Genomic DNA, 17262 nt, shown 5'->3' with positions numbered 1-17262 from the left:
GTGAAAACAGGCATTCTTATACAACTGATACAACCCACAAAGAAGGTCATTTTGCTATATCAATCAAAAATGAAAATGCATATATATCGTTTGTCCTGAGAATTCCATTTGCAGAAGTTTCTCTTTAAACATATTCCCTCTTGTGTTAACTGAAATATGTATAAGGATGAAATAAGGATTTTCATTGCAGCATTGTCTGTAATAGTGAAAGACTGGAAGCATCTTAAATGTCTATTAACGGGGGGCTGGTTATATTGTGATATATCCATATAATTGAATAAGATTCAGCCTTTAAAAAGAATGAGGCAACTCATTACATCTACTGACATTTAATGATTACCAAGATTTATTTTTAAATGAGAAAAGTGTTGGAAGTTTAAAAATGGCCATAGCAGAGTGTGTGTGTGTCTGTGTGTGTATGTATGTATGTTTTTGTAGCTGTCTTTGGAAAGGGTTTATGGGAGACTGCAGTCAAAATTGGAGGGTAGGTATTCTTTTCCTTTTCAAAAGATTTTTACAAAATATAATACTCATTCAAAAAATACATGAAACATAAATATTTGGCTTAACTAATTATTCAAGGCAAATACCTACGTAATTCCCACTCTGGTCTGGAAACAGAACATTGCCACCTCTTTGCCCAGAAACCTTCCTCATGCCTCTTTCCCTCCTTCCACCCAGCCTCCCCATCAATCATGGAAACCACTATCCTGCCTCTGATAGTAAGCACTTGCTTTTGAGTTTCACCACCTAACCATACATCCCTGTACAATATGGTTTTGTTCTGCTTTAATTTACATAAATTAAAACAATACAAATTATTTTGTGTCTGGCTTCTTTCACTCAATATTATGTTCAATTTCTGTACCCATTCTACTATTTATGGACATTTAAGTTATTTCCAGTTTCTTGCTGTTACAAGTAATGCTAAAGGGAGCATTTAAATGTGTGTCCCGGTACATTAGCCAAGGATTTCTCTTGGGTATTTTCCTAGGAGAAGTGTTTCCTCATATGGTCTATGTATGCTTTGATAAAGAAGGCTAAATTGTTTTCCAAAGAGATTGTGCCAATTTACACTCCCACCAGCAGCATATGAATTGCTGATATGAGCTAACATAGCAGCAGCTATAATGTGCTGAAATGAGTATATGAACTACTGATATGACCCCCTATCCTTGCTAACACTTGTCATTGTTAGGCTTCTTAATTTTAGCCATTCTGGTGGGAGTGTAGTGGTATTACATTGCGGTTTAACTTTTGCATTTCCCTGATGACTAAAGAGATTGAGTACCATCTCAGGTGTTATTAGCCATTTGGATTTCTTCCTTTGTTACATACCTATTCAAATAAGGCCTCTGACTACCGGGTAGTCTGCTTTTTCTTATTGTTTTGTTGTTCTTTATACATCCTGGATATAAGTCCTCTGTTGTCTGTTTCTTCTTCCACTCTGTGTCTTGTGATTTTCTTCTCAATGGAAGTAATTATCATAAAAGTCAGGAGGGTAGTTATCTTTGGGAGTAGGGGGATTCTGGAATGCTGACTATGGGCATTTTCTAGACCTACATAGTGAAAAATCACTGAGCTGTACATGTCTGTTTTGCACACTTTTCTGGATATATGTTATATTTCACAATAAAAACATTTTTATAGATAGGCTGAATCTACGACCCACTAACTCCACCCCATGCGTATAGTCAAGAGAGGGGTGGACACATGTACGTGACAAGACGTGAACAAAAATGTTGATGGCAGCATTGTTTATAATTCATATTCTATCTCACCAAGAGACTTAAAATTACTAAAAATTGATAAAAATTTGTTTTGTGGGACACCTTTCATGAACTTAAAAGGAGAAAATAAGAATATGTTCTCAGCTGCTTTTATCTGCATAAAGAAACTCATGCAGAGAAAACTAACTAACTTGGTTATATGTATTAAAGAGAGATGAACAGATAGGAGAAAGATGGGTAAGAGAATTTAGACTATATAGCTTTGTATATTTAAAATTTTTATATATATTTTAATTTTTTATTTTTGAGCCATGTGTCTATTATTTTTTAAAAATTAGATTAAAAAACTATTACTAATATCCCTAGAGTGATAAGATGCTACATCCGTAAAACAAAAATAGTATGCTATTATAAGGGAATATCCTGAAAAGAAACAGAGCTATTTAAAATAAAACGTATGTATGGCTGTTATCATAACAGATGCCATCTTGGGCCTCTGCAGTTCCTCCTGTCCTTCCAGTGACCCTGCCTAGAGCTGTACTGTGTAGTAAGCCTCTTCTCTGTCACCAAGGGCTTTGTAGTTAATAGATATTGTTTCACGATCGTTAGGTCTGGTGGCCTCTACGCTCTGGTAGTCTTTAAACAATAATGAAGGGCTTCCCTGGTGGCGCAGTGGTTGGGAATCTGCTTACTAATGCAGGGGACAGGGGTTCAAGTCCTGGTCCAGGAAGATCCCACATGCCATGGAGCAACTAAGCCCGTGTGCCACAACTACTGAGCCTGTGCTCTAGAGACCGTGAGCCACAACTACCGAGCCCACATGCCACAACTACTGAAGTCTGCATGCCTAGAGCCCATGCTCCGCAACGAGAAGCCCATGCACTACAACGTAGAATAGCCCCCGCTCGCCGTAACTAGAGAAAACCCACGTACAGCAACAAAGACCCAACGTAGACAAAAATAAATAAAAATAAAATAAATTTATAAACAATAATGAAGACCTTCACTGACATATTCCCAGTACTCATAAGACCAGTTACCCATTCATAAATCTTGACTTAGGAATGCACTTCTTGTTTCCAAGCACGTACCCCCATACCTTAGGTTAACTGTGAAATTGTCCCAATCGTCCCTCAGCTGTGCAGAATGCAGCTGCAAATACTTCTGGATCATCGCCCCCCTGATCCCACCCTGTGAGTAAGTTACCCTATAACAATAAACTGATCCATTGATTATATGGAGCTGCCTGCCTCATTTTTCAGTCTCAAGATACCTTCCCAGTTTGATGGGCACTTTTCATTGCCTCCATCCTCCAACAATATAGAACAGCATTAATGAGAGACACAGAAGAAAATCTGGGAGATGAAGTTTAAAAAAAAAACTTCTAGAAAGGCGAGCAAAAGAAAAAGAAATGGAAATCAGTAGGACAAAGAATTTAAAATATGGAGGATCAACAACTGAACAAGAATAGTTTTTTGAAAAGCAGAGAAAACGTGTGTATGGGTAGAAAAGGACTAGACTGGAAACAGACTTGTAAAATTCTACACAAAAATGATTTCCAACCTAGAATTCTATGCCCAGTCAAAAAGATAAATTTAGTGTCAGGGTCAAATAAATATATTTCCATGGTATTTATTACTTTTTTTACTTCTATAAGTTTATTTATACAATTATATATATTATATAAATACATTCTTGCATGACATTTTCAGACATGCAAAGCTTCAAAAAGTTCACCTGTCATGCATCCATTCTCAAGGATATACTGGAGGATGTGCTCCCAAAAAATTAGGGGGTAAACCAAGAAAGAGGAAGACACAGGATCCAGGAAACAGGAAGGAAGAAACAGGATTCCCAGGAAAGGGAATCTGACACAAGACAGAGGTAAAAAGGATTTCCTGAGGGATGGCGAACAGAACACACCAAGGTCATAGCTGTGTGTGAAGCTGAGAGAGCAACCAAACTAGCCTTCAGTGAATCAATAAGGTCCAGGAGAGATTTCTTCAAAGAGAAGACATTTATACCCAGAGTTGAGATAGCCCCCCCTCCATTACTAGCTGTGTTAACTTGGGCCAGATAGTTTTTGTTTATGCCACAGTTTCCCCTTCCATAAAATGGGAATAACAATGGTACCTACTTCTCCAGGTTGTTAGGAAGATGAGTTAGTATATGTAGTGTGTGTGTAACAGTGCTGGGCATATAGTAAACATTATATGAGTGTTTATAATTATTGTCACTATGATCATTACCTAATATGTTTGAATATACAGAGTGGAGATTTAAACAACTGGAAAGAATTTGGAGTTGGAAAGAATTTGGAGTTGAATTATTGATATGTATATAGTAAAGCAAAGAAATGACTAAACCAGAAAAAAATAGTTAATTCCAGGCAAAAGAAAAAGTTGTACAGAAATAGTAATCACAGCATGGATACTACATGACTTAACTATAAACAGTCACAATAATAAACCTTGACAGTAGATCTAATCAAAACAGTGATAGCTAGAGGCAAATGTGTGTATGAGTGGAGGTGCATGGAAAAGCTGAATCTCTACCTTCCATAGTGGAAAGTCAATAGATAATGCCCAAAACGAAAAAAAAAATTCCATTAAAAAGATTAAGAGTGCTTGCTTCTAGGGAGTTGGAATCTGGGAGAAACAAAGCAGGGAAGAGCCACTGTTTTAAGAAGACTTCGAAAACTACTTGTCACCTTTTGCCACTTATAAATAAAACTAGAAACTAATTTCAAATTACAAAGTGGCAGAAAATATTCACAAAAATATATAAGAATGATAAAGGGTTATTAACCTTAATATTAAAAAAAAACTGTAAACATCCATAAGCTAAAATAAATAAATCAGCAATGGACAGGAAAAAGAAATTCACATAAGGGAAATAAATCCAATAAAAATCCCCTGATTATGTTGCCTGGTTAAAAAAAAGTCATACAAATTAAAATAATGAGATATTATCTTTCATTCTGGATGAATTCCAGTCCCTGGGCACCTCTTCTTCTTCCTTACCTCACAGGAGTTGTCACATCCCCCTGTAGTCAGGGCCAGGGATGGCCCAGGAGCGCACTGGTTGGCTGGCATCTTCCCCCTGGGCCTAAGCACCCGGGCTCTCTTGCTGACAACTCCACTCTTCCCAGGAACCCGAGGTCAGGTGGGCACCTGTAGACTCAACCAGAGCTGCTGGGGCCTGAAGGAAGATCCTGCAGCCTTCACTATGGGGTCTGGCCCAGGGGCTCCACAGAGACTCCAAGAAACCTGGAAAGACAGTGTCCACTTGGTCAGGCATTCAACATTCACCCCACAAGCGCTTCCTGAGGGCACCGAAGTATAGTTCACGACACTGGATACTGTGGAGTAGACAAAGCCACATCAACACCGATTCGAGTTATTCATCAAAATGGAATATGAGCAAGACCATGAGATTTAGACTAAAATTAATAAAAGCTTCATTTCTAGCTCTGCCAACCTTTAGCTATATGAATATGAAAATGTTTCTTCAGATTTTTTTCCCAAAACAAATCAAAACTATTTATTTCAAGGGGTTGTGAAAATTAAATGAGATGATGTTTTTAAGGCACTCAGCACCAGACTGGCCCAGGTAAACATTTAATTCATATTAGCAAGTACTGTTATTACAAGGAATCATGTAATATACAGAAGGAGGTACCTCATTTAATTTGCACAACAATCACGTCATCTATGTGTTGCTGTAGTTATTATTACCTCATTTTATGCATACAGAAACATAGGTTTAGTGATGTTAAATCAAACTCAGTCTACCTGGCTTCCAAGTTCACATTCTCAATGGTACACCACATGGTACCTTTTATGTGGGAGGCTCAAAATAAACATGGTTCTATTTAACAGATGTTGAAAACATGACCGTAATTTGGAATAAAAATGTTAAGTAAAGTTTCTTAAAACAGAAGAGATATGCCATAAGGAAAATACTAGTAGCCTGGGACTAAAATTTTTAATTACCTCAAAAACATCCAGAGGTGAAAACTGTTTCTCCTGTTGAGGGAACTAGGGAGGGGAGGGTGTCTCTGTGTCCAAATTGAGGTACAATTTTATTACGATCAACTAATACAGGCACTACAGATTTAGTCATTCTTGTTGGGAAAGGGTAAATATCACATAAAATGAAGAGGAACTTAATTAGGACAACAAAAGTTAAGAAATGAGATGAAGAGGAAACAAAAGAGTAAAAGAAATAAGGAGTAAAATAAAATTAAAGGTATGAACAAATTAAATTTTAAACACATAAAGATGATGTTGTGCCAAAGAAAGAGAATATGCTTTCTTTTCTTACGCCCATAGAACTTTTACAAAATTCTATCAAATAACCTGACCACACAAAAAATCTGGTAGATGTCTGAATGTTGGGAATCAACAGACTACATTCTCTGATTATAGTATAAGATGAGATGTTCAACGTCATTAGTCCTTAGGGAAATGCAATCAAAACCAAAAATGTTCTGGGACTTCCCTGGTGGTCCAGTGGTTAAGAATCTGTCTTGCTATGCAGGGGACTTCAGTTTGATCCCTGGTCGGGGAACTAAGATCCCACATGCCGCGGGGCAACTAAGCCCGTGTGACACAACTAGAGAACCCGACTGCTGCAACTACAGAGCCCACGCACTCTGGAGCCCGCGCACCGCAACGAAGAGCCCGCACGCCACAACAAAAGGTCCTGCATGCCGCAACTAAGACCCGACACAGCCAAAAAATAAATAAATATTTTTAAAAATAAAAAATGTTCTATTCATTAGGAGACCACTTCATATACACAAAGATGGCAAAAAAAAAAAAGACAGTAACAAGTGTTGGTGAGATGTGAATGAATTTGAGCTCATACATTACTGGTAGAATTGTAAAATGGTGCAGCCACTCTGAAAAACAGGTTGGCAGTTCCTCAAAATGCTACCCATAGAGTTGTCATATGACCCAGCGGTTCCACTCCTAGGTATCTACCAAGAGAAATGAAAACCCATGTCCACTCCAAAACTTGTATACAAATATTCACAGCAGTATTACTCATAGTAGCCCAAAAGCCGAAAGCACTTAAATGTCCATCAACTGATGAACAGATAAACAAAATTTGGTGTGTCCATATAATGGAATATTATTTGGCAATAAAAAAAGAAGTACCAATACATGCTATAACATGAATGAACCTTGAAATCATTATCTTACGTGAAAGAAGCCAGTCACAAAGACCACATATTTTATGATTCCATTTATATGAAATGTGCGAAATAGGCAAATATAGAGGGACAGAAAACTGATTAGAAGTTGCCTAGGGCTGGGGGTGTGGGGTGGCATGAATGGTGAATATCTGCTAATGTGTGCAAGGTTTCTTTCTGGGGTGTTGAAAATATTCTAAAATTAGATTGTGGTGATGACTGAACAACTCTGTGAATGTACTGAAAACCACTGAATTGTATACTTTAAATGGGTGAATTTTAAGGTATTGAATATATATAAATAAGTCTGTTTTATATATCTAAATAAATAAATCTGTTTTAAAAGAAAAGAAACAGTTTGCTAAATAACCCAGGATCAAAGTCGGAAATCAATACAGTAGCTAAACAATTTTTACCAGAAGTCATGGAACACGCTAAAGTTGTATACAGAGTGAAATTTATAGATTTAAATGGCTTTATTTTTAATTAAAGATAAATATAACAGGTGCAGATGGTATCACCTGGAGCTTGAGCAGCCACACGAGGGTATCAAAGACAATGGCCAAGAACAAACTAAGAGGGCAGAAGTCCAGGAATGTATTCCATAGAGCCAGTCAGAAAACTTTAAGGTTAAAAAATACAGCAAAACCAGTTACCACTAATCTTAAGAAGATAAACATTGTGAATGATGAAAAAGTTAATAGAGTGGAAACAGCTTCTGTAGATATACAAAAGGAACCTGCACATTTCTTAAAAGGCCTTTCTCTTGAACCTCTGCAGAAACAGCTGATTCCTCAGCAGTGTCATAAAAATGAACCAGTTAATGGTGAGGAAGCTACAAGATTAATGGCTCAGCTGTAATACACTGGTGATGTATCAAACTGCCCCCAAAGACCAACAAAGTAAATGTTTTATACAATAAATAAATAAATAAAACAAAAAAGAGCTAAGTATTCAATCTAAAACGTCAGCAGTAGGAAAAAAACAAAACGAAGCAACCCCCCAAAAGGAAAATAGTAATTAATAAAAACCTTAAATAAGTCAAATAAATATAACAATGGGAGTTTAAAGAAAACAAAGAGCTGGTCCTTTAAAATGACCGATGTCACAGATAACTCCCTAGCAAATGAGATAAAGAAGAGTTTAAAAACATACACACACACACACACACACACACACACACACACACACACACACAGAGAGAGAGAGAGAGAGAGAGAGAGAGAGAGAGGGAGAGAGGGAAGGAGAGGGAGAGAGAGACAGAATGAGAATCTTTCCCAGATGAGGCAGTGTTTCAAAGTAGTTATTGTGGGATATTATGCATAACTGTATAGCAACATATTTTAATATTGATGTGAAACAGATGCTTCCCTAGCAAAATGTAAATTAACAAAGTTAATACAGGAAAATACAGGTAGAAAAGAATAATGAATGTAGAAGAAACCAGGGAAAAAAATGACATAACAGCAAATACAAATAGAAAAACTCTGAAAGGTAAAAAGGAAAGGCAGACAGTCCACAGACCTCAGGGCCTAAGGAACAACATAGCGGTGAGTTCCCCGGGCTTCATTTTCCCTCCCATATATCACAAACAGGGCACTAGAAAAGTTTATAACTCAGAACCATCAATAGCTACAGACAAAAAAAGCTCTAAGAAAAGCCTGCTCCCCTTAATCAAAGGACCAAGAAAAGGGTGTCCTAACTGAATATACCCATCCTACTGCAGCCAAACACTAATAGAATACACATTCTCTTCAAGCACCTGTGCTACATTCTCCAGGGTCATAAAACAAACCTTAATAAACTGAAATCATACAGCATATGTTCCCTGATTATAATAGCATCAAACTAGAAATCAATAACAGAAAGGTAACAGGAAAGTCTCCAAACATTTGGAAATTAAACAACACATTTCTATATAATCCATGGATCAAAGAGGAAGTCTCAAGGGAAATTAAAAAGTAATGAATGAAAATCAAAATACAGCATATCAAAATTTGCAGGATGCAGATAAAGCAGTGTTGAGAGAGAAACTTATAATGCTAAATGTTTATATTAGAAAAGAATTAAGGTATTAAATCAGTAAGGTAAGCTCCCACCATAAGATACTAGAAAAAGAAGAGCAAAGAAAACCCAAAGCAAATAGAAAGAAAGAAGTAATAGATATAAGAGCAGAAAACAATAAAATTGAAAACAAAAACAATAGAGAAAAATCAATGAAAACAAAAGCTGGTTCTTTGAAAAGACCGATAAAATTGGTAATCCTCTAGCAAGACTGACAAAGGTAAAAAGAGAGAAGACACAAATTACCAATATCAGAAATGAAACAGGAGATATAACTATAGATCCTGCAGCCATTAAAAGAAAAGTAAGGGAATACCACACACCACTTTATGCACATAAATTCAAAAACTTGGATGAAATAGTCCAATTCCTCACAAAACAGAGACTCCCACAACTTACCCACTATTAAATATGAAGATACTCTGAAAAGATATTAAATAGATAACCCGAATAGTCATTTGACTACTACAGAAATTGAAGCCATAATCAAAAGCTTCCAAAAGGAAATTTCCAGGCCCAGATGGTTTCACTGGAGAATTCTATCAAACATTTAAAGAAAAATAACATAATTCTACACAATCTCTTCCAGAAAATAGAACACTTTCTAACTCATTTATTGAGATCAGTATTACCCTAATACTAAAACCAGAAAAAGAAAGTACAAAAAAAGAAAACTATAGACCAACATCTCTCACGAACTTAGACACAAAAATCCTCAAAAAAAAAGCATTAACTAATCAATTCCTGCAATATAAAAAAAGAATTATACACCACAACCAAGTGAGGCTTATTCCAGGAATGTAAGGCTGATTCAGTATTCAAAAATCAATAAGGGCATTCCCCCATATTAACAAGCCAAAGAAGAAAAACCATATAAATTCATACAGTATTGACAAAATTCAACACACATTCATGATAAAAGTAGATAGACACATAAATAAATGGAACATAATAGAGAACCTAGAAATAGCCACACAAAAGTATGGCAAATTTATTTTTGACACAGGTACAGAATGAGTCCGTGGAGGAACTACAGTCTTTTTAACAAACGGTGCTTGAGTAATTGGACATCCAAATAAATGCACCTTGATCTAAGTCTCACACTTCATACAAAACTTAACTCAAAATGGATCATGGGCAGCAGGAAGGAGAAATGAACAAATCATCATCACAGTGAAGACTTAATCTCTCCTTTCTCTGTAACAGAACTAGCAGACAAAAAAAGTACAAATAACACAACTGACGACTAAACAATTAAATATTATTTTCGAATTATACATGGAACATTAATAAAACAATTCACCAAGGACTAGGCCATGACTCCCCTCATATTTCAAGGAATGAGCTTCATGTAGACATTTTTCTAACCACAGAAAACTGTTAGAAATCTAGTAAAAAGATAAACTTTTGTAAAATGAAAGCGCACTTCTAAATAATTCATGGGCAAAAAAAAAAAAAATCAACTCTTAGAAAACACTTAGAACATAATGCACCAAACCTTGTGGGTCTCAGAGTGAACTTTAAGACCTTAACGTTGATATGAGAAAAGAGGAAAGCCTGAAAAATAACAAGCGAATCATCCAACTACGTTCAGACAACCGATTCCATCACTGACCACAGAGAATTCCCCAACACTCACCCTCCCCGGGTCCCCATCACCTCCACATCCCTCCGGCAAAGAGCACTGGGATCCTCTTGACAACAACTATTAAACCGCGGCTGAAAACCGCAGCAGCTTCCGGTCACCACCCCTAGCACCGCCCCTTCTCGGGGTTTGGGGCTTCGCACGAAGGGGCGCGGTTCTGCACATGCGCAAAATCACATTCGAAGCCGTAGTCAGCCAGAGCCAACATGGAGATGTTACGGAGTCGGTGTTTTGGTTGCCCTCAGTGCCCCTAGGCAGCGTTGTCAGGCGGGGAACATGGCCGCGCCCAGGTTGCGCTTCCTCATGGGGTACGCCATGTTGGAGGAGTGTACATTCCGTACAGAGGATGAGGAAGCCTCTAAACTCACATTGCTGAGCACTGGCGCTGTCTCACAGGTAGTGGGGAGCGGGGGTGGGGACGTTTCTCTGGGCGGGCATCCTGGGATCTGTGTAATAATGTTTAGAGAAGCTGAGAGGCCTCTGGAAAGACGCAGAGGTGCCCGTGGCTGTTATCTCCTGGCAGATACCACCGGATGAGAAGGAGAAATAGGACTGCTTGCGGGTCTCTCCTGGAACATACCGCGAGGGGAGAAAGGGAAGAAATGAGGGACCTGCAAGCCATCCTAGGATATAGCCCTGGGAAAAGGGGGAGGAGTCAGTGTTAGATTCCCCTCTGCTGGGCTTGTGGGGGTTGGCTGTGGGGTTTGGATGTTCCCATAATCTACATTATCTCCCACTCCAGCTACTCGAGCTAAAGTAAAAGTTCTTACCAATAATGGTTTTTGATTTTTCCCTTAATCTAATGCAATATGTCAATAAAAGTATCTTTAGGAAAATTTATTTTTATTTTCTCATAAAATAAAATCTATATAGTAATAGTGCCCTTACTTTGCAAATGTAGCTTTAAGGCAAGATTGATTCTGCCCTTCAACGAGTTTGTTGCCCCTTATCACCCCCAATATGGAAATTCTGGAGATGCCTGTGCCCTCCGGGAGATGTTACAGGGGCAGAAGGGGAAGAAGTCATGCTACCCTTCACCTGGGAATGCCTACTTATCTTTCAAAACCAAGTTCAGATATCTCCTCCAGGGAATCCTCCTAAAAGAGGTAGAAGGCTCTGTAACCCTCTGAAGGCCTTTCTGAATCCTCAAGTGAGGAAGGTGTTTTGAGGGGCTCAGGTGTGAACTTGCTGGATGCTCTCAGTCCAGTCACATCCCCTCTGGGCCTCAGTTTAACAATCTGGAATGTAAGGGTGTCCTATCCCAATTAGCCTAAGACCATCTGGGATTAATCTGTAGTCAGACAAATCTATCAGTCAGTGAGGGAGACCACACGCCAGAGGAACCATGGGGTGGCTCACTGAACAAAGGAAAAAATAGAGTTATTATGGAATTCTGAGGAATGGTGAAGTTCAGGTGAAATGTGAATGAAGCAGTGTTTTGGTAAACTCAAAGCAAAGCGGGGCTGTATGTGGACTATGAAGCGAACCCAGAATCCTGTTTCCTTGGAAACCATAAAGTTAAGGTAGATACAGAATTTTGTATCTAGATACCCCTTCTCTCTGCACTGGGGTTGGAAATCTTAGCTGCGGTGTCTAAGTGACTTAGAATCTTCAGCAAGAGTGGGATGTTTTATCTGTACTGATATCACTTCAAACAGCAGTTTCTGATAGCCTGTGATTGTAGAGAACAGTTTCTCAGTGAGTAAAAAAGCAGTAGTCACTCAAAGTAGGAGTTATTTACTACATTACAGCTGCAGGACATCCTTGGGAGAAATAATATTTTCTGTTAATTTTGCATCTGACTTTATCTGTGTCTGTTCTCCCAGCCTTATGAGTGGCAGAGCAGACTTTTATACCCTGAGCTAATTTTTACTTTCTTAGAGGGTTGGACTCTCTGATTATCCCAGATTCTCTTTCTGCCCCTATAGCCCTGGTCTGAGTGTTTGTTGAATGAATAAATGAAAGAAGAAATGGAATTAGTGGAAGCATGTTTGGCATGCATACATGTCTAATACAGCACCAGGAATCATTGTTAATGTGAGTGTCGTAATAGCACTATGGTTACGTTTTTAAAAAACTAAGTCTATTAGACTATTTCAGAGAAGAACAAAAAAGAGCCAATAAACATATGAAGAGATGTTCAAAGTCACCAGCAATCAGGGAAATACAAATCAAGACATGATGAGATGACATTTTACACCCATTCAATTTGCAAAAATTTAAGTCTGACAGTACAATGTTGCAGAGGATGTACAGCTACAGGATCTTTTTGCCCTGTTGAAGGAATATAGATCAGTGTAACTACTTTAGAAAATAGTTAGCATTTCCTCCTACAGCGAATATGTACATACCTCACAATCTATCCAGTCCACTCTTAGGAATATATCCACAAGAAACACTTGCACATGAAACCTAGGATATGCATGGCATCCTGTTCACAATAGCAAGACCTGGAAACAAAAATGGATGGAGTCAAAATGAATGAACTGGAACAGTACCCAACAATAAGGATGAATTTAAGGGAAAAAACAAACCCTGTGATTCCCAAAATAGTGTATAAAACATAACACACGTTTATAAAATTAAAAGCTACTAATATAAAGAAGATGAACTATTTAGGATTTTGTATAGTTGTGATAAAATTATATAAAAAGGAAATCAAAAATTGATGAACTTGGGGTTTAGGATGATGTCTACCTCAGCTGAGGGCAGCCAGGGCCATCAATTGGGGGAACACATGGATAGATGGAGGTTATTAAGGCCATACCTTTTCTTTTGGGTGGTAGGGGCATAAGTGCTAATTATATTATTGAAACTAACTTAATATTTAAGTGAATTGGGAAAATTAAACTGTTAGATAAACATCTAAATGTAAAAAGAGAAAGTCTGCATGGAGAAAAGTGATGTCCCTTTCTTGAATGGGGTAAGAAAATCTTTGGCCCCAGCCCAGAGATGCCACCCAGTTGTGGGATGAGCAGGGAGGCAGGAGCTCCATGGCATTGACACTTTCTGTGGCCCCTGCCAAAAGTGCTCTGGCCCCAGGGTTCACTCCATCACACCACTCGTGCACCTGCTCAAATGTCCTTTCTTCGGATGTTTTTCTTCCCCGATCTACCCCACAACTCTCTAGCTCCTCACCATGCTTTCGTTTTCTTCATAGCCTTCCTTTTTATCAGAAATTATCTTATTCATTTACTGTTTGCTCATTTCTTTGTTCGTGCTGATACTGCAGTGATTTCTGCTTCTCACATATGTGAGTAATCAACTGCTTTATTTTTAGTATCTTACCATACATGTAGAGAGCAGCAAAACACATGCACTGGATTCATTTTCTTAAAAGATTAATTATTCCCTCCTAAAGACTCTGCAGGCATCTCTGGATGACATGACTAATTATAAAATTGATTTCTAGAGTAATGCAGAAAATACTAGAGATGGAGAACTTCTAAGTATGTAAGACCCTATTTGTTCATTCACCAAATATTTATTGATCACCAGTCACTGCTCTTGGTACTTGATGTTTGGTAAAACAAAACAGCCCCCAAGTCCCTAGCTTCCTGGACCTGGCATCCTAGTGGGGAAGAGAGGCAATAAACATTGTTGAAAGGTGATAACTGCTAAAGAGGGGTGGATAGGGCAGAGTGATGTGAATTGGAAATGCTGGAGGACTGCACTTTAAGTAGGAAGATCAGAGTCTCCTTTTAAACTCTATCACTGACTGCCCTGCATCCTGGAGCAGGCCAGTCTCAAATCCTCACATTTATATGGGCATGTAGTTGAAAACGAGGAAGAACGCAAGGTCAGAATATTTTCATATCTGCAGCTAAGGATGTAATGATGAGTACCTCTTTGCCCTACGGTAGATGCAAGGAGTAATATCCACAGTCTTCTGATCAGTCTTGTCTTGCATGCCTTCCTTCAGTAGGTAAAAAATAGTTTACAATATTTACTGAGCAGGGACCTCTGGACAAACAGCCACAACCATTTACATGTGTCAGTAGATAGAAGGCAATGATAGCTTATTTATTTTACACCCAGCTTTTTAATGGAAAAATTTCACACTATTATTGGGTAATCACAGAGTCCAGCCCTCTACTGTCCAGAATGTTGAACTGGGGCCCAAAAAGGATGTGACCGGTCTGAGGGCACAAAGACATAGAGAACACCAGAGCTCAGGGCCAGGTCCTTTCAAATAGGACCTGCGCGTCAGAAGGACCTTCAGCTGGCATGGAGCCTCTACCACCGTCAGAGAGGGCTTCCCACAGGAGACATGTGAGATGGGTTTTGAAGAATGTGTAGCAGTTCATCCATCGAAGGGATATCGTGGATTCTTCTCACCTCTGCCCCCACGACATCTCCCAGAGGGGCAATGGCTTCTCCATAATTTCCATATTTGAGGCCCTAAGGGGCAGCAAACTCCTTGTGGGACAGGATTGGAAATTTGTTGTAAGGCTGCACTTGCATAATTATTACTTAGATGTTATTTTACAAGGAAGTATGAATAATCCTAGAAGATGTTTTTATTGACACATTACATTAGACAGAGAAAACAACCATTAGCCATATCAATTTAAAACTAATTGTGGGGGGTGTCCCTGGTGGCCTGCTGGTTAAGATTCTGGGTTTTCACTGCGGTGACCCGGGTTCAATCCCTGGTTGGGGAACTGAGATCCTACCAGCCAGGAGGTGCGGCCAAAAAATAAATAAACTAATTTTTGTTGATACCAATTATTTCAGTTGGAGTGACTAGTGTGAGGGTTGATTGAGATTACCCCGACGCTCCCACCCCGACTTCTCTCCCCTCGTGGTATCTGGGGGGGGAGGGGTACAGTATCGCCCCTACTCTCCCTTCTTCAACACTCCATAGTATCGGCCAGGGGAGGGTACCATCCTGATATTTCTCCCCTCAACTCCAGTGGTATCTCCCAGACTCACTCTGGGTTCTTATTCTTACTCTTTTCATTAGTAATGGCTCCCCTCTCACCCGTGCTATGTCCCTAGGAGCCCCTCAGAGGCTAAATGCAAAGACCCCCATGCACCAGGAAGTCTACCCAAAGAAGCGTAGTCCACCTTCTCCCAAGGCGGCCCCACTGTTCTGCTGCGTGAGGCAGGAGGCAACAGCTTCTTCCACTGTACGGCACGGACACCCTCCCATGATGGCGGCCCCCTGAAGCAGCAACATTGGGGTGCGGCCATATTCCGAGCCCAGCAAAGCCGCAGAGGGTAAGGGAACTCTCACGGACTCTGCGTGAAAGTGCCCTGTTGATTGGGGAACGGAGCGTCGCAAGTGCTTTTGAGCATGCGCATGAGACACCCCCCGCCCCTCCACTAAACACCCGGGTGTTAGAGGTCGGCACTTGGAAGGGAAGCGGTTCTCAGCTGTTTACGAGTTAGCGTCGCGCAGAGGTGATTTTGAAGGGGGTTGGCTACTCTGAGCTGAGTGATGGTGGGGGGCGGAATCTGGGTCGGTGATGGGGCTACTGTGGATTCAGTGATGGGATCTTTTACATCGGATGCCCAGCTAATTGTTAGTCAGCCTGTCTTTTTCTAATTTAAGCCTTAAGGCTATACATTTCCATCTAAGACCCACAAGATTTGTTGTATCGTATTATCATTATTGTTCATTTCCAAGTATTTTAAAATTCAGTTATGATTTTTTTTTCATTTCACACGTGTCACTTTGAAGCGCGTTTCTGTTTTGCAATAAACAGTTAATCCTTTTGTTATTGATTTCTAACCTCATTTCTCAGAGGTTAGATAATGTGATTTGTGTCATGAACGTTCCTTGAAACCTGTGGAGACTTGCCTTATGCCAAGTCCCATAAATGTGCCATCTATTGCTTTCAAAGAATATGTGTTCTCCGATTGTTAATTGTGTTGTTCAAAACTGGTATACCCTCTCTGATTTTTTTTTCACCTACCTGCTCTGTAGAGAGCAGTGTAATCGTGATTTGTGCATTTCTCTTTGCTTGTGTCGGCTTTTGCTGTTTTTGAACCTTATTGTTAGGTACAAGTGTGTGTATTTTTAAAATAGACATTGCCAAATGCCTCTCAAAAGTGTTATACATATATTTTGTAATACATTGTGTATATATTATATCGATATATACAATGTATAATACATACATCTATGTATACGGAAATGTGTATGAAATATTCCCATCAGCAATATATAAATACCCCCATTTCCCCAAATCCTCTCCAGTACTGGATGATGTTCTTTTTCATTTTTTATTGTTCTGAGGGCTGAATAATTATATCTAGTTCTGTTTTACCTTTTCCACCTATTAGTGGTTGAGATCCTTTCTGGTTATTTGGGCACTTTGATTCCTTCTCTGCATTTCCATAGCCTTTGTTCATTCCTCCTCTTTTCCCTGGCTTTTACATAGTGAACTTTTCTGTACTCCCTCAATTGAACATCGCTGGTGTCATATCTATTCCTGTACATATTAAGATCAAAGTGTGGACATTTTCTTTTATTTTACTGGCCTATTTATCCCTGTTTTGATTGCATTAGTTTTATTGTAAATGTTAATATCTGCTAGTCCAAGCATCCCTTCAGTATTCCTTTACATAATTTTCTTGGCTATTTATACTTGCATACAGAGTTTGAAATTGTTTTA

General features: G+C 39.0%; 2 protein-coding genes and 1 pseudogene across 10 annotated transcripts in view; 2 read left to right on the top strand and 1 right to left on the bottom strand.

The window, feature by feature from the left end:
- ZNF81 (zinc finger protein 81) overlaps positions 1 to 10740 on the bottom strand; it is a 72468-nt gene extending 61728 nt beyond the window's left edge. For 2 of the 6 annotated variants that reach the window (XM_082446485.1, XM_082446481.1), the window contains exons 1-2: positions 10634 to 10738; positions 4754 to 4999 (exon numbers count right to left, since the gene is read on the bottom strand). Coding sequence is in view for 4 of the 6 variants with exons in the window: in XM_082446481.1 (XP_082302607.1) it covers positions 4754 to 4825 (72 nt within the window). In the remaining 2 variants the exon portion in view is untranslated. The other 4 variants (XM_082446482.1, XM_082446483.1, XM_082446484.1 and 1 more) reach the window with 4 other exon arrangements.
- On the top strand, positions 6727 to 10108 carry LOC309652619 (ribosomal biogenesis factor pseudogene; annotated as a pseudogene). Its single transcript has one exon. The product of its transcript is annotated as a ribosomal biogenesis factor pseudogene (transcript).
- Positions 10741 to 10833: 93 nt separating the features above from the next.
- The window catches only part of LOC309652608 (uncharacterized protein), a 41795-nt gene continuing 35366 nt past the window's right edge, over positions 10834 to 17262 (top strand). The window contains exons 1-2 of one of the 3 annotated variants that reach the window (XR_014258801.1): positions 10834 to 11035; positions 15641 to 16045. The gene's annotated coding sequence lies outside the window, so the exon portion shown is untranslated. The remainder of the gene's footprint in view (positions 11036 to 15640; positions 16046 to 17262) is intronic. The other 2 variants (XR_014258800.1, XM_082446696.1) reach the window with 2 other exon arrangements.

This window comes from Balaenoptera physalus, assembly GCF_965194825.1.
Source record: "Balaenoptera physalus genome assembly, chromosome: X".
Lineage (NCBI taxonomy): Eukaryota > Metazoa > Chordata > Mammalia > Artiodactyla > Balaenopteridae > Balaenoptera > Balaenoptera physalus.
This window is presented reverse-complemented; position numbering and strand designations above follow the sequence as displayed.